Source organism: Oncorhynchus tshawytscha, linkage group LG06 (genome assembly GCF_018296145.1).
Source record: "Oncorhynchus tshawytscha isolate Ot180627B linkage group LG06, Otsh_v2.0, whole genome shotgun sequence".
Lineage (NCBI taxonomy): Eukaryota > Metazoa > Chordata > Actinopteri > Salmoniformes > Salmonidae > Oncorhynchus > Oncorhynchus tshawytscha.
Genome location: NC_056434.1, coordinates 12,702,763 through 12,730,207, shown reverse-complemented (window position 1 = coordinate 12,730,207; position 27,445 = coordinate 12,702,763). Strand labels below are relative to the sequence as shown.

General features: G+C 42.1%; 2 protein-coding genes and 1 long non-coding RNA gene across 8 annotated transcripts; 1 reads left to right on the top strand and 2 right to left on the bottom strand.

Moving 5' to 3' along the window:
- Window positions 1-4,167: 4,167 nt before the first annotated feature.
- On the bottom strand, window positions 4,168-15,378 carry mknk1 (MAPK interacting serine/threonine kinase 1). Of its 2 annotated transcripts, none has more exons than XM_024415205.2 (14): window positions 15,227-15,378; window positions 14,423-14,485; window positions 13,752-13,866; window positions 13,133-13,279; window positions 12,898-12,995; window positions 12,016-12,095; window positions 11,842-11,915; window positions 11,426-11,530; window positions 11,290-11,345; window positions 11,066-11,161; window positions 10,679-10,873; window positions 10,224-10,388; window positions 7,455-7,498; window positions 4,168-7,160 (listed from the first exon to the last, which is right to left on the bottom strand). In XM_024415205.2, the coding sequence occupies exons 1-14, from the start codon at window positions 15,275-15,277 to the stop codon at window positions 6,923-6,925; spliced, it is 1,527 nt and encodes a 508-aa protein (XP_024270973.1). In that variant the 5' UTR covers window positions 15,278-15,378; the 3' UTR covers window positions 4,168-6,922. The 2 variants fall into 2 exon arrangements, with proteins under 2 accessions (XP_024270973.1, XP_024270974.1); XM_024415206.2 differs by having other exon boundaries at window positions 14,423-14,501; window positions 15,227-15,286.
- Window positions 15,379-15,676: 298 nt separating this feature from the next.
- mob3c (MOB kinase activator 3C) lies at window positions 15,677-26,160 on the bottom strand. 5 transcript variants are annotated; one of them, XM_024415201.2, is made up of 4 exons: window positions 25,773-26,160; window positions 22,825-23,413; window positions 19,101-19,323; window positions 15,677-16,681 (listed from the first exon to the last, which is right to left on the bottom strand). In XM_024415201.2, coding segments are annotated over exons 2-4 (642 nt in total). In that variant the 5' UTR covers window positions 23,243-23,413; window positions 25,773-26,160; the 3' UTR covers window positions 15,677-16,680. The 5 variants fall into 5 exon arrangements, with proteins under 5 accessions (XP_024270969.1, XP_024270968.1, XP_024270970.1 ...); XM_024415200.2 differs by having other exon boundaries at window positions 19,121-19,323; XM_024415202.2 differs by having other exon boundaries at window positions 19,295-19,323.
- A 10-nt stretch (window positions 26,161-26,170) lies between these two features.
- Window positions 26,171-27,445, top strand: LOC121846656. The gene is made up of 2 exons (XR_006083575.1): window positions 26,171-26,614; window positions 26,823-27,445. It is a non-coding gene; the product is annotated as an uncharacterized LOC121846656 (long non-coding RNA).

Here is a 27,445-nt window from a genome sequence, read left to right as displayed (position 1 = left end):
TCTGCCCTACAAGAGATAGACAGAAGAGTCAGATGATGTGTTCCTGTCATAGACATAGGTTTTCAACAAAATAAATCATTGTCACACAGGTCTAAAGGCAACTGACATTGAGGGAGAAAAGCTGATGCATTATGCATACATGACGAGTAATAAATGCTACAAAGACTAGATAAATCAACGGTATTATTATCTTCAGCTCTGCAACATATTGATGCCTAGTTTTTTCACAGAGAATAAGAAATTCTGATTTTCTTGTATTTTGTTCATATATATATTCCTAAGTACACAATGAACAAGTACACTGGGTTCTGATATGTTCGCAGACGATCATTTACATTTTGAAGAGGTATTGGTCTTATATTACATGGTTAAAAGTGTATTAGACTACATAAATATATGTCTTAGACTGACACATAGCCAATAAACTGGAGCATTTTGACAGATTAGATTACCCTGATAAAACAATAAAAAATATAACTATCATTACAGGAGTTATTTTATTTAAATGGTCGTTTAAAGACCAATTTATATTCTATAATCACTGATTGGCATTGGACTATTCACTCAGAACAGAAAATATGTAATATTCTTTTGGTGATGAAAACAAATACGTCACTGACAGCAATTGCTTTTACTTACATATGATGAGTCCCATAGTTCAGGTAATCTTGTTTGAAATACAACACTATTCCCGTCGTTTGTCTTATTTCAATCGAGTCGTGGACTTTCCATGACACTCTCTCGTGAGCTCGCTCGCCCAAGCAGGTGGAATACGACAGAGGAAAAGAGAAGAGCGCTCATGAGTTTCGTGCATGGTTAACCACTAGGGGCGCCATATGAGCGTCATTCACTGATGAACACACACAAGTACAGCGAGACTAATGGTTGTACAAACCAACACAGACACGTGTATTTAAGCAAATAAACATTTTAAAAAAGGTATTCGAGATATCTGTAGAAATTGATTATGAAAGGAAATGATATATTTTGCAGGAATTGAAAGAGCCCAATATGTATTATTGGGATAGTGTTCATTTGGATGATTAATTAAGCAAATGCTTTGGATATAATCAAACTCTGATGGAAGCATTGTGAAATATTGCTTGCTTAGAAAACCATCCAGACATATAGCCCAGATAAACTGCACCACTCTTTGTTCTGAACTACCCACAATGCAACAAAGCATGATTCTGAACTACCCACCCCATACAGTGCAACAAAGCATGATTCTGAACTACCCACCCCATACAATGCAACAACGGCATGATTCTGAACTACCATCCCACACAGTGATACAAAGTACTTACATAAAAGTACTTTAAAGTACTAGTAGGTTTTTGGGATATCTGTACTTTACTATTTCTATTTTTTAGAACTTTTACTTCACTGCATTCCTAAAGAAAATAATGTACTTTTTACTTCATACATTTTCACTGACACCCAAAAGTACTCATTACATGTTGAATGCTTAGCGGGACAGGAAAAGGATTCAATTCACGCACTTATCAAGAGAACGTGGTCATCCTTGCTACCTCTGATCTGGCTGACTCACTAAACACAAATGCATCGCTTGGTAAATGATGTCTGAGTGTTGGAGTATACCCCTGGCTTACTGTAAAAAAAAATTAAAGAAGAAAATGGTTGTCTGCTTTGCTGAAAATATGGAATTTGAAATGTACTTCTACTTTTGATACTTAAGTATATTTTAGCGATTATATTTACTTTTGATACTTCAGTATATTTAGAACCAAACTTTTTTACTCACATAGTATTTTACTGAGTGACTTTCACTTGAGTATCTTTCTTTTAAGGAATCTATACTTTTACTCAAGTATGACAATTGGGTACTTTTTCCACCACTGCCCATATAGTGCAACAAAGCACGATTCTGAACTATCCACCCAACATACATTGCAACAAAGCATGATTCATGATGTCTTCCTCTCCAGCTTGTGTGTGTATATCTCCCTCGAGGATGGCATAAGATTTTACTAGACACTCTTATCAAAAACTACTCCCTGCGGGAATTGAACCCACAACCCAAGCATTGCAAGCACCATGCTCTACCAACTGAGCTACACGGGACCATAACAGTGTCTGCTCGTATATTGTTACCTTCTTCCTTTAGGCGCTCTAGACCAACCCCGTTCCTCTCTTCCCTGTTACCTTCTTCCTTTAGGCGCTCTAGACCAACCCCGTACTCCTCTCTTCCCTGTTACCTTCTTCCTTTAGGCACTCTAGACCAACCCCGTACTCCTCTCTTCCCTGTTACCTTCTTCCTTTAGGCACTCTAGACCAACCCCGTACTCCTCTCTTCCCTGTTACCTTCTTCCTTTAGGCACTCTAGACCAACCCCGTACTCCTCTCTTCTTCCTTTAGGCACTCTAGACCAACCCCGTACTCCTCTCTTCCCTGTTACCATCTTCCTTTAGGCGCTCTAGACCAACCCCGTACTCCTCTCTTCCCTGTTACCATCTTCCTTTAGGTGCTCTAGACCAACCCCGTACTCCTCTCTTCACTGTTACCATCTTCCTTTAGGCGCTCTAGACCAACCCCGTACTCCTCTCTTCCCTGTTACCTTCTTCCTTTAGGTGCTCTAGACCAACCCCCGTACTCCTCTCTTCCCTGTTACCATCTTCCTTTAGGCGCTCTAGACCAACCCCGTACTCCTCTCTTCTTCCTTTAAGCACTCTAGACCAACCCCCGTACTCCTCTCTTCCCTGTCACCATCTTCCTTTAGGTGCTGTAGACCAACCCCGTACTCCTCTCTTCCCTGTTACCATCTTCCTTTAGGTGCTCTAGACCAACCCCCGTACTCCTCTCTTCCCTGTTACCATCTTCCTTTAGGTGCTCTAGACCAACCCCCGTACTCCTCTCTTCCCTGTTACCTTCTTCCTTTAGGTGCTCTAGACCAACCCCCGTACTCCTCTCTTCCCTGTTACCATCTTCCTTTAGGCGCTCTAGACCAACCCCCGTACTCCTCTCTTCCCTGTTACCATCTTCCTTTAGGTGCTCTAGACCAACCCCGTACTCCTCTCTTCCCTGTTACCATCTTCCTTTAGGTGCTCTAGACCAACCCCGTACTCCTCTCTTCCCTGTTACCATCTTCCTTTAGGTGCTCTAGACCAACCCCGTACTCCTCTCTTCCCTGTTACCATCTTCCTTTAGGTGCTCTAGACCAACCCCGTACCCTCTCTTCCCTGTTACCATCTTCCTTTAGGTGCTCTAGACCAACCCCTGTACTCCTCTCTTCCCTGTTACCTTCTTCCTTTAGGCGCTCTAGACCAACCCCCGTACTCCTCTCTTCCCTGTTACCTTCATCCTTTAGGTGCTCTAGACCAACCCCGTACTCCTCTCTTCACTGTTACCATCTTCCTTTAGGCGCTCTAGACCAACCCCCGTACTCCTCTCTTCCCTGTTACCTTCTTCCTTTAGGTGCTCTAGACCAACCCCGTACTCCTCTCTTCCCTGTTACCATCTTCCTTTAGGTGCTCTAGACCAACCCCGTACTCCTCTCTTCCTGTTACCTTCTTCCTTTAGGTGCTCTAGACCAACCCCGTATCACCTTCTTCCTTTAGGTGCTCTAGACCAACCCCGTACTTCTCTTCCCTGTTACCATCTTCCTTTAGGTGCTCTAGACAACCCCCGTGAGTCTCTTCCCTGTTACCATCTTCCTTTAGGTGCTCTAGACCAACCCCATTCTCTTCCCTGTTACCTTCTTCCTTTAGGTGCTCTAGACCAACCCCGTAGTCTCTTCCCTGTTACCTTCTTCCTTTAGGTGCTCTAGACCAACCCCGTACTCCTCTCTTCCCTGTTACCTTCTTCCTTTAGGTGTCTAGACCAACCCCGAAGACCATCTTCCTTTAGGCGCTCTAGAAACCCCCGAAATGGGTTTTGTGTGGTCAGGTGAATCACAATCATCCATGTCCCCGTTTCATTCACACGCTACAATAGGCAACTGGTGAGTGACGGGCCACAAACAAACCCATTCAATCAGTTCTTCCAGCCATAAACTGAGCAGTCTCTGTTTATGTACTGAACCTAGAAGAACACTCAATCTGCCTAACTTGTTACATGATGTCAGAGTTCTGCCTAGAAGTCAGAGAAAGAAGAATTTCATAAGAAAGAAATGGGTTTTATTGGGAAAACAGCATACCACAGGGGCTATTGATGTGCAACATTGGGTTTTATTGGGAAAACAACATACCACAGGGGCTATTGATGTGCAACATTGTAAGAACATTTGCCATTAGACCTCATACACATGGGTTATAAGGTATTTAGCTGCATAGCTTATGCCAATGAATGTCTTATCCCATCGGATTTGAGTTTAGTGTTTGTCCCAAATGGCACCCTATTCCCTATGTAGTGCCCTACTTTTGACCAGGGCCTATGGGCTATAGGGTGCCATTTGGGACTAATGAGAGTGAGAGGGCTTTACCATAGCCACTGGGAGATCCCTAATGTGTTGCACCTTCTCTGACGGAGAGTCCGTGCCCGCTTACGAAGGCCCCTTGGTTGCTATAGCGATTGAGTATCCATGGCAACCGGGGGAGATCCAGGCATTGGGTACAAGTTGTACATGGGGGTGGGGGATGCAATACATGGAGTTAAAGGGTGAGGGGAATAAGTGCTAGACTTCCATCAGTGTCCCCACATTAATAAAATGACAAGCTCTTAGAGGTGAAACAGTCAAACTGGTAGAGGTAAATCAAATAATTTCAGTAACCAAAGAGCATTTCAGTAACCCAAGAGCATTTTAGTAACCCAAGAGCATATCAGTAACCATGTTACACAGGCTGAAATGGCCGTCTGACCAATTGTATGCTTAAAAATCTGAAACCAAATTAATGTGACATGCTAGCATTCACAGTCGTCACAAGTTATTTCTATCAGTCTCTATAGTTTCTTTGGCACACTTATTCAGATCCATTTGCTGACAAATCAACCCGACAATACACAAATAAAACTACTACTAAAAAAACTGATATAAAACTATAATTCCCTTTCCGCCAGAGAAAGGTATATTTATCATGGCATCCCCTCTGGAATATAGAATATATAAAAAATAAAGTTATGGACGTTTAAAAAAACACAATATTAAAAAACAAAAAGACATTTCCAGATTTCTATATCACTTAAACAGATTCTAACAATATTCAGTGAAGTGTGAATAGCCAAAATAGTAATTAATTAGCGTAAAAAGAAAGCTGCAGGTTATTAGTGGTATGACTGAAAATAAGTTAAACACATTTGAAGCAAGCAATGGCAGAATGGTCCTGTAATCATTTGGAAAAAATGTGCAAAGACATCATACAAATTCTAGCTTGGTCCCCAGATCTGTTTGTGGCATCATGTCAACTCTTTGTAATGTCATGTTTTGCATGACATTAAGTGACAACATAACACAAACAAACTGGCAACCAGGCTAGTGCAATTCGGGTTTCTGAGGTAATCCTTATAGTTTATCAATACTTCAAATATGTCTAAAAAAATAAAAATACTGATGAAATGCAATCATATCAAATAATCTCAAAATACATCTGACGAGTGAGTTGTTTCAAAGTATAGAAGTGTTCCAGGTAGCTGATGTTTCGATAAGGAGATAAGAAATGGAATTTCAGGGTGATTCAAATAATAAAATGCTTCTCAAATTAATGATGCACTCTCAAATCATTCAGTAACCCACCTTCCACAAGCACAATGTCTTAAAAGTTCTAGGCCAAACACTCACACTCAACATACTGTAGATATCGACCCATCTGTCAATAATAGGGCCCCAGAATGCTTACTAGGATAATCAAGGAGAGAGTCCATTCCCTGAATACCAGGCCATAGTCACAGTGTCTGCTTGCCTTGCCATTATTGGGTTGCAGAATTCTCAAAACATTCCAAAAAATATTCCAGAAATCCTGCATGAAAAATTAGAGGTTGGATGCTTCATCCCTGCTGTTTCCAAAAATCCTAAAACTGGGATTTCTGGAAAAACCAGGACATTTTGGGAAAGTTTTGAAACCCTCCTCACAGCCTATGTATGACCATCCCTAAAAACAGGGTCATTAAGGGACTGAAAAGTAATGCTCTACTTTTGCAGCATTCAGTTACTCTATAAATAACGCTAAAACCTTTTCACAGCTTGACCAACACAACCTAAATTAAAATGTTTTTTGAAAATTAAAAGGATTTTTACAATAAGACAGGCTAGCTACATGTACTGTACGTGTATTAAATGCCCCATGCGGACATCATCAAGAATCCATTCCTAACGGAAATAACCGTGCAATTAAGTATAGCTAGCATAAAGCAACCATCACTAGCAGTCTTAACCATAGAAAAATAATCACTAGAACAGGCTTAGACCCATTTTAGTGATTTTATTCCTGTCGTCTTAACATGGGATTGCGCTCTGTATAGACTAAGGTTATTATCAAATGCAGGAAACTACCTCAACCCAAACTAATCACTGAAACCGATACAAAGCTGGGACTCAGTGTGTGTTAGCTTAGTAGAGGATAAAAGTGCTTCCCTTTGTGCTCCGGTCTCTCTGTTTCTAGGTGATAAGAAGACCACTGGCCATGAGAGCTTGGACAATGAGGCTACCAACCCTGTGAAGCTACACAGGAGTCTCCTGCGAACGGAAGCTATCGTCCATCTCAGATGGTGTGACATGGTAAACACCACGTAGAGAGGAAGAGAGACTAGCACCAGGATGGAGGGAACAGAGGAGAAATAAAAGAGGGGAAAGGAAGGCACAAAGAGCCTGGCAGCAGTTCTGAGGCTGACATTGTTAAATCAGAGAATCTGACCCTGTTGGGATCTTAGAAGCACACGACTATATTAGAAGGATAAACCAGGTGCGAGGGAACTCCGAGCCTGCAGTAGCACCAAAACGGGGTCTTCCTGGGGTTAAACCAGGAGCTGGTTAGGTGACGAGAGTGTTGAGGTTGTCGTCATCAGCAGGCAGGAAGTCCTGGGTGGTGCGCTGAGCGTTGGACTGTGCCCGTCTGCGAGCCAGCCGGGAGTTGGAGGGGGGCGAAAGCCTCATGGAGGTCACAATGGTGGTGACCACTTCCTCCTGCTCCTCGTCGTGCTGCGACAGCTGGCGGTTGAAGGCGATGGCGTCGGCGGCAAACTGGGTCAAGTCTTTGGTGCTGCTGTTCCTGTAGAGAACGAGCAGACGATCAGTCAGAGATTGATCAAATTATAGATCACACGTTTAGCTCTAGGAGACATACACTCAATTTGTCAGGCACACTCCTAAATCTAAATGTGTCCGATGTTTTCAGGCCTCAAAATGTCAAGTTGAGTCCATTATGCTACTTTGTAGGTCTGGAAAACAAACTTTGATTTTGAAGTGTAACGTCCCTTCAACAATTGGCTTTATTGGCCTGTCATAACAGAAGAAATGAGCTGTAATGTACTGAACATTCTGTGAAATGAGCAGAGTGGATTACCTTTGGAGGAAGTGTGGGGTTGGGAGACCTCTCTCTGGTGCATTCTAGGGGAAAAGAAATAACACATTTAAATAAGATATAACAGGAAAACGGAATCCATTTATTTTAATTGTACCTTTTCCTTCACAGATATACAGTTTGGAGGAAATGTACTGGTGAAAACAAGCCCACTGGTTTCTTGGATGTCTCTTTCACACATTCAGCCTTCTTAGATCAGTGTAGGATAGACAAGACAAGAAAGCCACTTCAGAATATTGACATCCACCGGGAACAACAAAGTACAGACCTGGGTTCATATACTGTTTAGGGTTTTTCAATTGATTTCAAAAGTAATTTGGAACTTAAGTATTTGGATATTTTTTCTTTGAAACAAGTAGTATTGGAATCTATTTGGAAACACTTGTTTAGTAATGACACATACATACATACACGCATACATACACTGCTCAAAAAAATAAAGGGAACACTAAAATAACACATCCTAGATCTGAATGAATGAAATATTCTTATTAAATACTTTTTTTCCTTTACATAGTTGAATGTGCTGACAACAAAATCACACAAAAATTATCAATGGAAAACAAATTTATCAACCCATGGAGGTCTGGATGTCACGCCCTGGTCAAAGTATTTTGTGTTTATCTTCATTTATTTGGTCAGGCCAGGGTGTGGCATGGGGTTTTTGTATGTGGTGTGTTGGTATTGGGATTGTAGCTTAGTGGGGTGTTCTAGTTAAGTCTATGGCTGTCTGAAGTGGTTCTCAATCAGAGGCAGGTGTTTATCGTTGTCTCTGATTTGGAACCATATTTAGGCAGCCATATTCTTTGAGTGTTTGGTGGGTGATTGTCCTTAGTGTCTTGATGTCCTTGTTCTGTGTTAGTTTACACAAGTATAGGCTGTTTCGGTTTTCTTTACGTTCATTACGTTTATTGTTTTGGTAGTTTGTGTTTAGTGTGTTTTTTCATTAAACATGAATTGTAATCTACACGCCGCATTTTGGTCCGATCCTTGCTACACCTCTTCGTCAGAGGAGGAGATAGTAGAAAACCGTTACACTGGATTTGGAGTCACACTCAAAATTAAAGTGGAAAACCACACTACAGGCTGATCCAACTTTGATGTGATGTCCTTAAAACAAGTCAAAATGAGGCTCAGTAGTGTGTGTGGCCTCCACGTGCCTGTATGACCTCCCAACAACGCCTGGGCATGCTCCTGATGAGGTGGCGGATGGTCTCCTGAGGAATTTCCTCCCAGACCTGGACTAAAGCATCCACCAACTCCTGGACAGTCTGTGGTGCAACCTGGCGTTGGTGGATGGAGCGAGACATGATGTCCCAGATGTGCTCAATTGGATTCAGGTGTGGGGAACGGGCGGGCCAGTCCATAGCATCAATGCCTTCCTCTTTCAGGAACTGCTGACACACTCCAGCCACATGAGGTCTAGCATTGTCTTGCATTAGGAGGAACCCAGGGCCAACCGCACCAGCATATGGTCTCACAAGGGGTCTGAGGATCTCATCTCGGTATCTAATGGCAGTCAGGCTACCTCTGGCGAGCACATGGAGGGCTGTGCGGCCCCCCAAAGAAATGCCACCCCACACCATGACTGACCCACCGCCAAACCGGTCATGCTGGAGGATGTTGCAGGCAGCAGAACATTCTCCACGGCGTCTCCAGACTGTCACGTCTGTCACATGTGCTCAGTGTGAACCTGCTTTCATCTGTGAAGAGCACAGGGCGCCAGTGGCAAATTTGCCAATCTTGGTCTTCTCTGGCAAATGCCAAACGTCCTGCACAACCCCTGTAAGCACAACCCCCACCTGTGGACGTCGGGCCCTCATGAAGTCTTTTTCTGACCGTTTGAGCAGACACATGCACATTTGTGGCCTGCTGGAGGTCATTTTGCAGGGCTCTGGCAGTGCTCCTCCTCCTCCTCCTTGCACAAAGGCGGAGGTAGCGGTCCTGCTGCTGGGTTGTTGCCCTCCTACGGCCTCCTCCATGTCTCCTGATGTACTGGCCTGTCTCCTGGTAGCGCCTCCATGCTCTGGACACTACGCTGACAGACACAGCAAACCTTCTTGCCACAGCTCGCATTGATGTGCCATCCTGGATGAGTTGCACTACCTGAGCCACTTGTGTGGGTTGTAGACTCCGTCTCATGCTACCACAAAAGTGACCAAACATCAGCCAGGAAGCATAGAAACTGAGAAGTGGTCTGTGGTCACCACCTGCAGAACCACTCCTTTATTGGGGGTGTCTTGCTACTTGCCTATAATTTCCACCTGTTGTCTATTCCATTTGCACAACAGCATGTGAAATGTATTGTCAATCAGTGTTGCTTCCTAAGTGGACAGTTTGATTTCACAGAAGTGTGATTGACTTGGAGTTACATTGTGTTGCTTAAGTGTTCCCGTTATTTTTTTGAGCAGTGTGTGTACACACACACACACATATATATTTTAAATACTCAAATACACAGTATTTAAACAAATAATTAAATTCCCATATGCATTTCAACTAGGTCTGTTTGGTATTTGAAATTATGTATTTCCTTATACTTATTTCTAAATACTAGGCTATTTACAGGAAATTATTTGAAAGTACTTCCAATAGAAGTAGGTGATTCGAGCCACATTATTAGAAAATACTCAGATACACAGAAAATAAGTATTCAATAACAAATAATAGACATGTATTTGAACCCAGGTGTGGTATGTTATGACCATACACCCACACAGTGTACAGAAGGGTTAGGAAATTGACACTCACCCCCTGCACCCAGGAGTGCTGCAGGACCTGGGCAGCACTGAGGCGGAGGGTGGCATCCCGCACCAGCAGCCTGGAGATGAGGTCCTTGGCCTGGGCAGAGATGTGGGCCCAGTCCTTCTCTGGGAACTCATACTGGCCATCCTGGATGTTGTCAAACAGATTCTTCTGCAGGGGTGGGACACAATATATTAAAAGGGAAAATCATGAATAGTATAATATTTTGGGCATTCACTTATGACATGAATCAGAAACAGTTTCTAAATTACTATAAGTTTTTATGAATTATAATGGTTATAACACCAATAAATGCATGGCAGATTTTTTAAATTATTTTTTATAAACGGTCTCGAAGGTCCAGAGTTTGTGTTCCTTCGAGACAGACATCTACAGCACTATTTAAAAAAAAATCTAAGGTGAACTGGGAGTTTGAAGAAGACTGGTGATGGCTTGTGCACCTGGCAGGTGCGGCAGGTCTCTCCACGGTCCCAGCCACAGTCAGTCCCACAATGACCAGTGAAGGGGGGGCTGCCGCTGAGCAGAATATAGAGGATGACCCCCAGGCTCCAGAGGTCACAACGCTTGTCGTAGAACGATGCCTCGTCTGTGAACACCTCCACCACCTCTGGAGCCATGTACTCTGCCGAGCCACACTGAGTCGGGGAAACCAAACACCGTGAGGACATATGTCAAATCAAATTTGATTTAAACGTGCATTTAAAATCGCAACACTCTTTACAGTAAAAATAAAAAATACGCACTTAGGGACAATTAAGACATTGCCAGACAAACAGATAGACACACAAATATCAGGGTTAGTGGTAGGTTCAGGTTGTGGTATTTACCGGTGTGGTGAGCTCTGGAGTGGTGATTGGAATACAGGCACTGCTAAGCTTCACTCCACTGCCCAAGTCAAAGTCACAGATTTTCACTGGAGACACCTGCAGAGGGAGAGAAAAATAGCAAGCATTCACTAGCTATAACCACAATAACTGTTTGGCAAACATTACATTTTCTACAGAAAAAAAATGTTGTTGTTCCGTAGCACATTGGGGAAAATAAAGGTTACCTGGTCAGTAGACTCACACAGGATGTTCTCTGGCTTTAGGTCCCGGTGGGCGATACCTGTAGAACAGAGAATGTTCATGAGGAAACAATCACACTGTAATTCTATATAGGCACAGCCACATGTTCAGGGGTCCTACCTTTGTTGTGGAGGAAGTGGAGAGCTTTGGAGATGTCCCTGACCACACGGCTGGCCTCCAGCTCATCAAAGTGCTTACGGTTCTGGATGTGAGTCAGAATGGAGCCTGTATGGGTAAAGAGGAGAGCTTTCAGGAGCAGAGAGAGCAGAGCTTTCAGGAGCAGAGAGAGCAGAGCTTTCAGGAGCAGAGAGCTTTCAGAGAAACACCTAATAGCTTCATGTAATCTGGGTCATGTTCATTAGACCACAAAACACCACCATGTTTTGCAACAGAAAACAACATTGTTTTTATTGGACAAGTTCAGTTACAGCAGTATCTCCCCAGTTTACTTTTTTCTTCCATGTTATGCATAATGAACATGACCCACCTTCACCCTCACAAAAGTGGGATAATATGGTAAAAACAGGAAGACATACCTCCGCGCAACTTCTCAAACACCAAGTAGAAGCAGGAGTCATCTTCAAAAAATTGTATTAGTTCCAGAATGTTCCTGAAAATGTTAATAGGAACACATTAGTGGGTGACATTTTTTTTTGTAATTATCATTTAACCTTCAGGACTTTCACTTTGTAGAGTGAAAGAGCACATACTTGTTGCCCTGGCACTGGTAAAGGGTCTCCACTTCACGGAAGACGCGGCTGCGACTGTGCCCCGCGTTCTTCTCAATGATCTGAGATAAAACCAAATAGACACAGGTATCAGTTAGTGAAGAAAGCTTAGTCACAGAACAATGAGCCTGATGTATAAATGTTTCCCAGCAGTGGGAAAATATGGAATCAGATGGATTTTGGCTGACATTCTGCACATTTTCACATCAATGAATTTTCTCAATAGTTTTCTGTTACCAAAACTAAAATCTGTTTGGCCAGAGTGGACTAAGATTTGTTGCCCTTTGCCAAAGTTTCTAAAAAATGACGTTGTCTAGGAGTCCAAGGGCAAATTGAGCTATTGCACAAGTGCACTTCACAGGCGTTCCCTAACGGAAATATGCAACTACATGCTAGAACGCACCAATAGGATCTCATTAGCTCGTGCTCTGCCTACCTCCTGCTAGTTCTGCCCACTATGATTAACTTGCTCCCATTTGAAATGGCAGGCTGTGGGTGTATCTTGGATTAGTTATAAAAAATCTTTGGCTTAGTGGGTGGTATACGTGCACATCCATAAAACAAAAAATATGTCCCAGGTGCTGGATCAGAGAGGACAATGTAGAACAAAAAGCTAATCTGCACACTGTTATAACGCTTAACTGTTTAATAGGACAACGTTTGGACCACAAACCGGGCAAAGAAAACACTGTTTGGGGTTGAAACAGCATCCTGACTAATTATACTTCAACTACCGTGGAATGACAATAAAACCTTTGCATGTGATGTATGACATTCATCACAAGTCCCATATGTCCTCTATGCACCCTGGTCAAAAGTAGTGCCCTGAATAGGGAACCGTTTCATACGCAGCCTCCGACTCACCTTCACAGCATATTCATTCCCATTCTGAAGACTGATGCATCCTTGGACCTTTGCATATGCACCCTGACCCAGCATTTCATCTGTCAGTTTGTACAGGTCTGGAGGAAAGAGAAACGCACAAAAGCCTGTCTCTGGTATCTATGGTGTGGGTGTATTTATTAAAACTCTACATTTTGAATGACATGAGTGATTTAATATTTGACAGGCTTGTCTGATTTATGTGCAAAATGATTACCGTTGAAGTTTCCTGTAAAGCTGTCTGTTGCTCTTGACCTCCTTTTCTTCTTCTTTGGTTTGGCTGAGTTTGGAATGCTTACTGGCTGGGTGGCTTCCATTGGTTTGGCTGAGTCTGGGATGCTTACTGGCTGGCTAGCTTCCACCTCTGTATAAACAAGTCGAGTGTTAATTCACGTCAACCACAGTTACATTGTAAAATATTGCTTGAATTGCAAAGTGTTTGCAACGTGCATACTGAATAACATCTATTGACTATGTGCCAATCAACCAAAATAACATGTTTTCTTAAATTGTGAATGATTGTTTAAAACTTTGACACATTGATAGATCCTTGAATGGATTAACTATGTGCCAGCAAATAAATGATTGCTTAAAGCGTAGTGTGTGCAATGTGTATATTGACTAACATGTAGGACTTCTATGTGCCAATGTGATAGCAAAGCAGACAGGGAGAAGCTGGTTGTGGAGCTGGGTCAGTATCCACAAAGCATCGGGGTAGAAGTGCTGATCTAAGATTGGTCCATATAATCTTATTCGTTATGATCTAAAAGGCAAAATTGATCCTAGATCAGCACTGCTACTGATAGGGCCCTGGTCAGAGGACTAAAGTGCAGTACCTGGAGGGCCCTTTGAGAGGCGCTGTCTCTCCTCTGTGGCAGTGGGGGGCACCACATTCTGCTGTTCCCCACAGCTGTCCCCTACTGGGCCAAGGGCCAGAGAGTTACTCTGTAACTGAAAGAGAGAGAGTGGGGAGAGAAAGTGAGAGCAGAGCCAGAGAGATCAGGTGGTGGAGAGGGACAGAAAGAACAAGAAGAAGCACAGTGTGTCACTTTTGTTCTTAAAGTACCAGTGCAGTCCTAAACCAATTTCAAATCTACTGATATGGCATATTCCAGATAAAATAACAATACAGTATAATTAGAACCAAGCTTCTGGTTTAAAACAAGGTTATCTTCCCATGTGGCAGCCTGCCAATAGGGTCCACTGATATGCAAACACAAACAGGAAAGCTTACAAAGACCTTATCTGACCCTGGATATTCCCAAACACACTTTCACATCCAGTGATAGCATAGGCATATTTGTATTACTCATTGAAAAGGATGCAACATATCCAGTTTAACCTTAAGATAAGCATAATTACTGGCAGTCTGTTACTACTAGAAGCTGCTCTTATCTGAGCAACAGGAAAGGTTAAGGGAAGTAACAAGTGTGACAAAACCAGAAGCTATGACAAGTTTGTAAAATAGCTAGTTAACTAGCTATTTCTGACAGCAATATTGATTTACCTGGAGAGAGTGCTGGAAGGCTTGCAACTCTGCCACCGTGCTCTGCCTCACCATATCTGCCAACTGGAAGAAAAAAAACCTGAAACATTTCAGATAGCTAGCACGTTTTCGAGTAGCGAGCTAGTACAGTAAAGTCATGTCGGTGGGGGCAGAAACAGGGAGAGAGGATTCAAAGTTACACTAAGGAATTCCATCAGCGATGATGCGATGTGTTTTCACTTGAACACACATTCCAGAACTGGTTGGACCTTTCCTTACACACATACGCCGGGCGGTTTTTTTTTTGTAACGTTGGTGTTATTCTGCTAGCTGTAGGTTATATGTCAAACCTATCTGGATAATTGGGTGAGATATTGAGTCATTCCAGAAAATTCAGCTCCAAATATGCTGATGAAAGCAGCCACGACTTGGTCGTGACTGGCTGGAGGCGGCAAAAATACAGCTACTTAGCTACTAACACGTTATAGTTAGTTCAATCAAACAGTCAGCAAAAGTAGGCTATGCAATCACACACATTAGCTAGCTAACTATAGTAAAGATACTCATTAGGTTATAAACAGGTCGACCTTATTAGCTGTCTAGCTAGCTAGCAATCCATATATCAGCTCAGTCATAACGATGTTCGGGAAAATAATTGTATCAGATGAGTGTGTTATGAAAAGCCAAAGCAAATACATTTGCGCTAGCTAGCTACAGTAACGTTACATAGTTAACTATTTTACGTTGGCTAGTTACTATGTCACCTAATCCGTCTTGCTAATGACGTTATGAATTACTGATGATATTAAAAAATATATATCTAACCTGGAGTCTGTGTCCAAACAGGCCGAAATCCTCCTCCAGAGCCTCGGTCATCCTCTGGGGTTTGCGGTGGGTCCGGGTGGACAACAGAGTGAAATCCAGCTAGTGACGTAAGGCGGTAAACGCAGAGCTCCCGCCTCTTGCGTGTCCTGTAGTTTATTCATTGGACGAAAAGAATAGGCTACTAGGACGTCAGGTATTGCAAAACAACTTCCCCTATTTCATAATAGGGAATTTCTGGTGTATGACAGCACTCTCAGTCATAGAAAATATACTAGTAGTAGCAAGGTAGGTTATATTATAGTCTAAGGCGTCGTATTTAAGTTAAATAAAGGTTAAATAAAATAAAATACATTTGTAGTGCAAGTTATATTAATGAGTCATTAGTATTTTAAGATTAATGAATAATTTTCCTCAAAAATGAACACAATTAACTCAACAGGAGAGGCCAGGAAGGGTAAAATAGGCTCTTAATACTTGGAAATTGAATCAGTTACACATCAGATCAGTCTCACAGAGTAAGGTTTAAACTGGTTTTGTGTAAATTAAAATTAAGTCAGTAATTCCCAGTATGAGTCCATACTTGTCATTCTGCACATCCCTGGGCACTTGTTTTTCAAGTTGTCTGGCTGGGACACATTCCACACATATTTGTCATAAAAATGCAAAACACTGGAGACAGGTCTAGTGTTGTTACCATAGAGAATGATAGAGGCCTCTAGTGGCCAAAAGGCCATATTAGCATGGGCAGCACCATTTAGAGCTTCCACCATTTTAATGTAGTCAACTGGGCTGGACTTCCAACTTCATTGGTTGATCCCTCCTGGTGACCCTGTTGGAGTCATGTCCAATCAGGTCATCAGGAGGGAATCACCCAATTGTGAAGAAGAAAATGTACTACTTCAAAATGGAGATAGCCTCAATGCCCATGCTGTCACAGACTCTATAATTGCACAGATACAAAGATGAGTCATCTATCTATCTATCTATCTATCTATCTATCTATCTATCTATCTCTCTATGGTTGTGACCTTCCATCCATTACACAGTGTCTCAAACACCTCGAAGCCGCAAACATTTCCAAAGTTGATGATGTCAAGAAATATACATGTGTAATAAAACAGAGCTAGAATAGTTATTACTAAACATTACTACAAGTACAATAAAGCTCAGAAGACTGGAGTGCTGCATCATGTCACAGCACTATAGGAAGCAGAACAGTCCTTTTTCATAAAACATATAGACTATTGGCTGAAAATGTCACTTTATGAACAAACTTCGTAATGCTTGGGATGGATAACACTTTAGTTCTTCAAATCCACTCAAAATCCATTCCTTTAGTTTGAGTGCTTGGTTGTATTGAAGCTGTGGGTCTCTTGAAGGCCACAGGGAATGCTGAAATGATGTCAATTCCATTTTCCAAGTGGTTTAGTTACAGATCTTCTCTGTCATTGCCCTCTGAGGGTAGAGAAGAGAGAGTAAAGTTGGGGGATTAACATGATATTGACAAATTATTGCATTATATGCCTACCTTGCTGCAAAAACAAGACATAGGAATGGTTATTACAAAGCTTTCTCCATTGAACAGGGCTACGATTAAAGGACCATCTGGGAAAACAAAAACAAAGTGGTCACTCGTCCCTGTTTTAGTAAGACATATTCTTCAAGAATAACTGTCTATCATTAAGTCCAAAAATGGATGTACCAATCCCAGATCGCCCTGTTCATTTGAGGTGACAGACAGAACTACATGCCTATGCTGACATGCTATATGATGATGCTAAAATCATTTCCCAACAGATAGGCTAAAGCCATAATCTGAGGAGAACTCATTCGGCTGTTTCCACTCACAAAACAGATGACTTATAGTCAACCAAAAGCAGAAAAACTAAATGCTCAATCCATCACACTGTCTTATGTTAACAAGGTTGATTTCCCCTCATATTGCATTGTTGACATAATGTCTCATTGTTATTTCTAAGTAGAATCTGTACTTCATAATGATGATAACAGAAGACGTTCATTGTATACCTCAGAGCTCCTACCTTCAACGGTTCAGATGTAATGAATCGCTGCACTAAAGAAAACAACTTGAAAGTGACATCATTCTTACGTATGGCTGACTAGACAGCAATTTCACTTATAATGGTTATATAAACCAAACCAGACTTTTAAAAAAAACATTTTTTTTACAAAGACAAACACTTTTCTTTTATGACTCAAATTTGGGAAACAAGTAGTGCATCACTAATTCCAATGACTGTGGCAAAGGGAACAATTAAAGACAAGCATCTCTTGTATAATTATCTTATACTAGACTGTGATTTAGTCATCATGTTCTATGCCCAGAGAGTGATTGTGTATAATCGCCCAGGTTGTGGTTTGAGCAGACACGCTTGTGGTGTAAAATAACGGTGACAATCCACTGCTTCTGTTTTATGACAGTAAAGCTCCTCCTTCATTGAACTACAGCAAAATTAGACCATCTAAGTCTGAAGGACGGCACGACAGTATGTGAAGGATATTCCCTCATAAATTAATATCCAGATACCCCCTGCACTTACACTGCATTCGGAAACTATTCAGACACCTTCCCTTTTTCCACATTTGGTTATGTTACAGTCTCATTCTAAAATGGATTAAATCTTTTTTTCTCATCAATCTATACACATAGCCCCATAATGACAAAGTGAAAACAGGTTTTTAGAAATGTTTGCATATATATATATATAAAAATTTAAAAAACTAAATACCTTTTTTGCATAAGTCTCCTGACCCCTCCTGTCTCAGCCTCCAGTTTTTATGCTGCAGTAGTTTGTGTGTCGGGGCTAGGGTCAGTTTGTTATATCTGGAGTACTTCTCCTGTCTTATCCGGTGTCCTGTGTGAATTTAAGTATGCTCTCTGTAATTCTTTCTCTCTCTGTCTGAGGACCTGAGCCCTAGGACCATGCCTCAGGACTGACTACCTGGCATGATGACTCCTTGCTGTCCCCAGTCCACCTGGCCGTGCTGCTGCTCCAGTTTCAACTGTTCTGCCCTTCGGCTATGGAATCCTGACCTGTTCACCGGATGTGCTACCTGTCCCAGACCTGCTGTTTTCAAGTCTCTAGAGACAGCAGGAGTGGTAGAGATACTTTTAATGATCGGCTATGAAAAGCCAACTCACATTTACTTCTGAGGGGCTGACTTGCTGCACCCTCGACAACTACTGTGATTATTATTATTTGACCATGCTGGTCATTTATGAACATTTGAACATCTTAGCCATGTTCTGTTATAATCTCCACCCGGCACAGCCAGAAGAGGACTGGCCACCCCTCATAGCCTGGTTCCTCTCTAGGTTTCTTCCTAGGTTTTGGCCTTTCTAGGGAGTTTTTCCTAGCCACTATGCTTCTACACCTGCATTGCTTGCTGTTTGGGGTTTTAGGCTGGGTTTCTGTACAGCACTTTGAGATATCAGCTGAAGTACAAAGGGCTATATAAATAAATTTGATTTGATTTGATAAGTATTCAGACCATTTGCTATAAGACACCAAATTGAGCTCAGGTGCATCCTGTTTCCATTGATAATCCTTGAGATGTTTCTGTAACTTGATTGGAGTCCTATACAACATAACAAAATGTGGAAAAAGGGGTCTGAATACTGTCCGAATGCCCTGTATATATGTACTGTACATATATTAATAAAAACCTCCCATCCAAGTGTAACAGAGTTAATATCGTGCCGTAAGCTCACCCCTAAGGTTGCAAAATTCAGGTAACTTTCACCAAATTTGATGGTTTTCCAGAAATCCTGGATGGAGGAATCTTCCAACCAGGATTTGAGAAATAAACTGGGAATTTGGGGAAAGTTACGGAAATGTGCAACCCTACTCACCACCACACCTCCTCTCTCACCAGGGGCTCCAGTTCTGAGTGCTCGATGAGGCTGAACTCAGAGATGAAGTAGTAGTAGTGTTTGTAACAGGTATTGATGTGAGCCTCGGCGCCCATGCTACAGATGCTGTCAAAGTGGTGGATGTAGACATGCACAAAGACCCGGAAAAGACGGCTCAGAATCTTCTTACACACCTGCTGGAAGTTCTTAGGGAAAGGAACACCTACAACAAGAAGGATAGAACAGTCAGAGGAGGAACACTGTACAGTTAGTTACCTTATAATTAAGCATTGCGTCTTTGCAACCACATTAAATGCCTTTTAGAGACCATCCCTGGAAGCATTAATGAAAATCAGTTTGTAATTTTCAGAATATCATTATATTCCATAATTATGTTCCATTATTTTTTCAATAATTGCTTTTTTTTAAACTAGCATTAAAACACAAATCACATGAGTTTCCATTGAAGATCATTTAAACACACACACTGGACATCAGTTTCCATTACATCAGGTATTCCCAAACTGGGGTACGCGCAATGCCGTCAGGGGTACGTCAAACAAAAATGGCATTCACATTTTTTTTTTAAACAATAGTAATTCTTCACATTTTCAAATCCTGTATGTAGGAATCTTCCAACCAGGATTTGAGGGAAAAAAATGGGAATTTGGGGAATGTTACGGAAATGTGCAACCCTTTGGGGCTATACATTTGGGTGAGTTTTTCCCCCTCGCCTGAGTAGCCTCATTTCATCTAGTGTTCAGCAAAAATAACTACACAATATCAAATACAGGTAGCCTAGTCAAATAATTAACATCCAATCACATTAACCATCACTCTCTTGCGGGAATTCCACTAACGTTCCGTATGTAACCAAATGTAGCTGCTGCTCATTCAGTTTGCTCGAAAATTGATTTAAAAAGTAAGGCCCATAGAGATACATAGAGTACCAGCTCTACTGGTAGTACTGCTACTACCAGCAGTACTACACCTGCACCTGTCAACGACACAAGTGTTTCTGTTTCCATGAGCACATCCAATGCTAGCATCAGTAACTACATTTGTTGTTAGCCCAGCTAGTATGGACACTGACAGTTGTGAATCTGATGTAGCGGAAGAGCTACTGCCCCCTTACCCGGGAAAGCACCGAACAAGAAACAGGGACGTTGGACCATCGAAGAGGCGCAAATATGATGAGAACTACATTGATTTGGGGTTCACATATATTGGGAGTAGTGCCTTTCCTCAGCCACAGTGGATTATATGCGCAAAAGTACTCTCTCACAACTCGATGAAACCTTCACTCTTCCGCAGACATTTAGAAGCAAAACATGCCCATTTGAAAAATAAAATGAGTTTTTTGAGCGAGAATTAAGATGTCTTTCGAGTAGTAAGACATGTATAAAAGCAACAGATGCCATTAATAAGAAGGGTCTAGAAGTGTCTTATATGGTGAGCTACCAAGTGGCTAGGACAGGCAAGCCTCATTCTATTGTGGAGGACTTATTTCTTCCTGTTGCCACAGATATGGCCGGGACAATGCTGGGGGAAAAGGACAAAAAAACTATAGAGACAATGACTTCATCAAACAACAGTTTCACGACGCATCAGTGACATGGCAGGAGATGTTTTAAAACAATTACTGCTTCGCATACAAGCCAGTGAATTATATGCGTTACAGCTGGATGAGTCAACAGACGTGGCAGGCCTGGCACAGCTTCTGGTATATGTCCGTTACATTTATGGGGGGTCAATTAATGAAGACATCCTCTTCTGCAAACCACTGGAAACCAGGACAACAAGATAGGATATTTTTAAAGTACTGGATAACTTTGTGACATCAAATGGACTTTGGTGGTCAAGATGTGTTGGTATCTGTACTGATGGTGCAAAAGCCATGACAGGGAGACATAGTGGAGTGGTAACGTGCCTACAAGCAGTTGCTCCCGATGACATTTGGGTAAACTGCAGCATCCACCGAGAGGCTCTTGCTGGCAGGGGAATGCCTGACAGCATGAAAGCCGTTTTGGACACTACAGTGAAAATGGTTCACTTTATTAAAGCAAGGCCCCTGAACTCTCATGTATTTTCTGCACTATGCAATGATATGGGCTGCGGCCATGTAACGCTTTTACAATATACAGAAGTGTGCTGGTTATCAAGGGGCAAAGTATTGACACGTTTTTTTTTTTAAATTGAGAGACGAGCTTAAAGTTCTTCACTGACCATCATTTTCACTTGTGTGAAAAACTTGTCATCATGCAAGCGGTCAGACGTCTGGCCTATCTGAGTGATGTTTTTCTCGCATGAATGATCGGAATCTAGGATTACAGGGACACTCCACAACTATATTCAATGTGTGGGACAAAATTGAGGATATGATTAAGAAGTGGGAGCTCTTCTCTGTCTGCATTAACAAGGACAACACACAGCTCTTTCCATCATTGTATGATTTTTTTTGTGTGCAAATGAACGAGGTTAAGGACAATGTCAAATGTGATATAGCAATGCACCTGAGTGAGTTGGGTGCGCAGTTACACAGGTACTTTCCCGAAATGGATAACACAAACAACTGGATTTGTTATCCCTTTCATGCCCTACTTCCAGTCCACTTACTGATATCTGAACCAGAGAGAGAGACTCATCGAAATAGCAACAAGCGGTTCTGTGAAAATTGAATTTAATCAGAAGCCACTGCCAGATTTCTGGATTGGGCTGCGCTCAGAGTATCCTGTCTTGATTTAATGATTTAAGACTGAGACTCTCCCCAATACAACCCAACACTGCAGAGTTAGGTGCATCCTTTCAAGCACACCTTTCTCATCAACCTGTGGTGAGTTATTCACAATTTCCGATGAACAATAAGATTTTATATGTAAGATGGTTAAATAAAGAACAAAATGATTGATTATTATAATATTATTATTTGTGCCCTGGTTCTATAAGAGTCACTTCCCACGAGCTGGATTGTGACAAAAACTCACACTCACTCTTATGTTCAATAAATGTATCGTATCATATAGTGTGTGTGTGGCAGGCTGACTCTGGTGCTAGAGGGGGTACGCAGCAGGAGGTTGAATGTTTGAAGGGGAACCACTGCATTAGATAATCTCCCTCCCTAAACAGAGGTTGATGACAACCCTTTAACAATGAACAATAGGCTCAGAGTACCTCATTCAATTTCTTCTAAATGCCACCCTCATTGTATAATTAACCTATCCTTTGAACCTTTCTAGATACATTAAAGGTATTGTCAGAGAAGGTGGGGTATTTTTTAAAATTATTATTATTTTTTTAACCTTTATTTAACTAGGCAAGTCAAATTCTTATTTTCAAGGGGCAGAACTTGTCAGCTCGGGGGTTTGAACTTGCAACCTTCCGGTTACTAGTCCAACGTTCTAACTACTAGGCTACCCTGCCGCCCCAATGATTGGTTATTCAGGGTATGATGCAACATCACAGAGGCATTCACTATCATCCACTTAGATCAACATCAAAGAGCTTTCGTTTTAATTACTGCTGTAAAATGTTCTGTACATTGACTTTCTATAGGACCATTGCAGCCAAGAATGTCTCCTGAACATCAATATACCTTTGCACCCTGAAGCACCCTTATATAGCTAGTAGCTTCCATGGTCACACACCCCATAGATTCAACTCTAACTTCAAAGACAGTCCCCCTACAGAGGAGTCCCTCAGGGTTTAGTATGAGGTCCTCACACACCTACTCTTGTGGGGAAGATGTCCTCATTGTTGATGTTGGTCTCAATCCAGTCCATCAGTAGGTTCATGTATTTCAAGGCAGGTAGCTTGGTGGGCTTCTTGTAGTCGTCTCCGTCCTGCCACCTGTACTCATAGCGCAGGCCCCCAGACATGATGGGGCAGGTGCGCTCGGTGCAGAACTCGCTGACCGTGCCGTAGATTAGGTTGATGCGGTTGAAGAAGTCCACCACATGCACAGCGATCCAGTCATTGATGTTCTCTCCTTCAGGAAGCTGGACCACTTTCCTCAGGTCCAGGCCGGACTTCAGAGAGGCCTGGGCCTTCTTGTATAGTTCAAAACGCTGGGTCCCAGGCTCGAAGCGCTTCCGAGGCCTGAACGTTTTGTCTTTGCTGAAGACTTGTCCGAGACAGAGCGCCATTGTCTTAATGGTGGACTAATGGACAGTGTGTGTGTTGGGTGCGGGAGGTTCCTGAGAGGTAATTGGACAGGTTTCACGAACATAAGTTTGTTCAGGTTAAGGTGTTCTCTGAGGAGTTCTGAGGGCAGTGACCTCTACATTGGGGGCGGTTGGGAATGCAGGGACATTTCTCTGAAAAATAGAGAAAACAACAAGAAAGGTCATGAGAAGTTAGAATGGCTTCTACCCCCATGATATCATACCTGCAAACAAAGTACCACAATACTATCATGCCTGCAAATTAGGCAACATGATAGAAATCAGCAAACTAAATCAGCAAAGTATAAACAGTATTGTCAGCTTGTTTACAAAGGAAATAGCTTGAAGGACTTGATAAGCAAAGCTGTGATTGTTGTGATTGTTGTGATTGTGAAACTGCTCTGAATATAAAATATGACCCCAAATATGAGGACAAACCAACAGTGGAGTGAGTGTACAAGAATCCATTTGTGGCATTCATTTCTGGTGGCTGCTATGTAAAATGAGTTGTAGGTTACAATACTGACAACCATCTGGCCCTTGAAATAGGTCATTGTATGTATGCATGTATTTGAAGTCGGAAGTTTACATACACTTACGTTTGATCATCAAAACTTGTTTTTCAACCACTCCACAAATTTCTTGATAACAAACTATAGTTTTGTCAAGTCGATTAGGACATCTACTTTGTGCATTGACACAAGTTATTTTTTCAACAATTGTTTACAGACAGATTATTTCACTTATAATTCACTGTATCACAATTCCAGTGGGTCATTAGTGTACATACACTAAAACACAGCAACTCTGCCTTTCTGAATTATCGAAGGAGTTCAGTGCAGGGCAGTGGTAGCCCACTGAGTATCTAGCTACTTGTCTCCATGGTTTAGAAGGTTTACTTTTCTTTACTGAGTTAGTTTCCATGGCAGAGTTTCATGTGGAGAGCTCTGAAAAGTCAAGCCATATTTACAGCTCTCAAGAAGTCATACAGATATTGTTTCAAAAGGCATACTGAATATAATACAAACAGTGTGATGTTCTAGAATAGTTTGGAATCTGCTGTTGCTCCTTTCAACCATTCTAAATGACAATGTCTGGTGGTGATGTGACTATATCCGCATTTATGTCCCACGTCCCGTTTCACACAGCAACTCTCAACACTTCCTGGGTTTGTTATGGAGCAGCTTGTGTGGTTAAACTGAGCACCAGTTTCTGTTCTTACAATATATACACAGAGTGTACAAAACATTAGGAACATACAAGTAGACTGCCCAGGTGAATCCAGGTGAACGGTATAATGCCTTATTGATGTCACCTGTTAAATCCACTTCAATCAGTGTAGAAAAGTGCCTTTGAACAGGGTATGGTAATAGGTGCCAGGTGCACCGGTTTCAGTGTGTCAAGATCTGTAACACTGCTGGGTTTTTCCACACTCAACAGTTTCCCATGTGTATCAAGAATAATCCACCATCCAAAGGACATCCAGCCAACTTGACACAAATGTGGGAACTGGGAAGCATTTGCGTCAACATGGGCCAGCATCCCTGTGGATCAGTTTTGACACCTTGTAGTCCATGCCCCGGCTAATTGAGGGTGTTCTGAGGGCAAAGGGGGATGCAGCTCAATATTATGAAGGTGTTCCTAATGTTTTGTACACTCAGTGTAAGACAATCATATTTGTGTGCTCTGAGCCTGAACTGTACAGAGTAATCCAGAATGAGACAAAGAAGAAATGTTGATTTCCACCTGGTTTAGTGTAATTTTACTGTAGTTTTGCTCTCAGACTGTAGCAGAAACTTCAGCTCTCACTACTCAGAACAGTAGGCCTAAAGTATGACTGTCATTCTCCTTCTGGACAGCTTCCTCCACATCTGTATGGTGTTTGTTACACAGAACGTGTGGTGTGAACAGGATCATCCTCTTTCTCAGTACTTCATTTCTATTATCTCTAGTGGATCAGGCATTGGGTATTCACTTGGAGAATGACCATATGACAGAAGGAGCTGGTCCACAACTGGATAGGTAACTGATTTGATGATGGCCACTACACTCCCTTAGTTTTGGTATCTAAGTCTAAATCCATAGCAGTTCCACAAATGTGAATACCAGTCATGGGCAGTAAACCTCAGAGTCATTTAATAACAGTGACAGTGCACAGAGAAGAAATGTCTATATAGGCCAAGGGATAGGGGATATGTGTCCTTTCTTTTTGAGTATGACCTCACTGCTTCTCAGTGTCTTCATGCCTCTCCAGTTACAGACTGGTGCATGTCTGATCATGTATGTGGGACGGTGGACCAGGTCCGCTATGCACCCTGATTACTTTACTGATTTTCCATGGAATTTCCTTCTGACACTGGAGAATAACAATAGATCTTTCAAGGTCCTTCAAAAATACAGTATGTGGGAGAGAGAAAACAGTAGCTAATGCACAGGAACAAATTCAGTAAATCTAGTCATATGGAACAAAGAGAAAGAGCGTGAGATAAAAAGGGAAGTTTCCCCACAGTACCTGGCCGGGGTCCGTGTGGATGGCTTGGAATGATGTGGGGAGTCTTTGGAAGGCCAAGGAGAGTTCTGTGGTCAGCCCCCTTTACTTTAATTCCCTCTGGACAACGATCCAGGCAGATCTGTCCCTCTCCGGATCCTATGGAGACTCTCTCCTTCCCAGCCACCAACAGACCTTGAGGCTCCAACTTCACTTAGCAGCCAGTTACACAGCAGCGCAGACAAAAAAAAAGCTGAAAAAAGTTGTTTGGCTTCTCTTCCTGTGAGTGATGTCACATCCTGACTTTGTCTGCTAGGCCCCTGCTGTATCTGTGTATGTGTGTGTGTGTGTATGTGTGTGTGTGTGTGTGTGTGTGTGTGTGTGTGTGTGTGTGTATGTGTGTATGTGTGTATGTGTGAATGGAAGACCTAGACCTACAAATCAACAGAGGAGGTTCCTGTACTATAGGGGCGGGAAGAAGCCACCCTGGCCCTCTCTTCCACTCCGCTCTGCTTCCAGGACAAGATTCATCCCAATAAAGCTCAACCTGCTATCATTTCTATTCCATTGTCAAGATGTAACCAAATCCATCAATTTTGACTTGCAGAAATGTATTGTCTGGTGCAACATACACAATCAAGCGTCACAAATCTACAAAAAAATAGACTCGAGCCACTGAGACCTGGACCGTTCTCCATGCTTCTGTAACGAGTGTTAATATTGCCTTGTGTTTTTCACCTAAATCCTTTCATATCCATGGATTGTGAGTGTATCGATTGCTCTGTGGTATATTGCTCTGGCCTGCAGTACCTTCAAGTCAGACGCAGGAGTTCCCTCTCAGTATGTTTTGGTTCTACTGAGGAGAGGTATGTGTAAATGCATATGTTATAAATGTTTAGAAGTAGTAAATCGTCATATAATTGTGATATAATGTATTCCAATAGTGTTGTGTTGCTAGCCAACCGTTTCTGATGAAATATTCTGCTGAAAGAGTTTACGAAGTGGTGCAATTTTAGGCTAGCTAGTTAACTTACATGCTAGCAGGCTGTCTGTAATGTAACTTCCCTCGTGCAGGTACTTGCTTGCATTACTTTTCCTCACGTTAGGTGTGCAGTATTGAGAAGCTCACCATCCAGTGCATTGCATGTATTCCATCCAATCCAGATAAATAAAAGCCAACTACTGTCCAGGCTAGACCTGTTCGTTACAAATACAGCAGAAAAGTAGCCAAACCGGCTACACTCCCATCAGGCAGGCGGGACCGGTGAATCAAGGCTCAGACCAACAGACTCCTGAACAGCTTCTATCCCCTGGCCATAAGACTGTTAATTGGCTAACAACTACAGCTCTCCCACAGACTATCCATACGGACTATATGCCCATCCACAGGTCTCTACGGGGTATGGTAGTAGGTGCCAGGCGCACGGTTTGTGTCAAGAACTGTCACACACATTTCCGTGTGTATGAACAATGTTCCACCAGCCAAAGCCAACTTGACACAACTGTGTACATTTATATTCATGCACGATCGGATACGAAAATAAGTGTATCTATATGTATTTATTTATTTTCTTCATTTGTGTGTATTGTCAGGTATTTCCGCATTGTTGGAGATAGAAACAAGCATTTCGCTGCACCTGCGATAACATCCGCGGATTGTGTACAGCCTATTGAATAAAAATACTAAATGAAATAGT

Bases quoted from the DNA above. Each gene is read 5' to 3' on its own strand.
- mknk1 (XM_024415205.2), bottom strand. From the start codon at position 15,277: ATGACCGAGGCTCTGGAGGAGGATTTCGGCCTGTTTGGACACAGACTC. The intron at 13,867-14,422 runs GTAAATCAATAT...TCTCTCTTTCAG, and splicing joins CCTTCCAGCACTCTCTCCAG to TTACAGAGTAACTCTCTGGC. The intron at 11,162-11,289 runs GTAACCTTTATT...CTCCCTCTGCAG, and splicing joins TGTGTGAGTCTACTGACCAG to GTGTCTCCAGTGAAAATCTG.
- mob3c (XM_024415200.2), bottom strand. From the start codon at position 23,242: ATGGCGCTCTGTCTCGGACAAGTCTTCAGCAAAGACAAAACGTTCAGG. The intron at 19,324-22,824 runs GTGTGTGAGGAC...TTCTTGTTGTAG, and splicing joins CATCTTCCCCACAAGAGTAG to GTGTTCCTTTCCCTAAGAAC. The intron at 16,682-19,120 runs GTGAGAGAGGAG...CTCTACCCTCAG, and splicing joins ACTCAGAACTGGAGCCCCTG to AGGGCAATGACAGAGAAGAT.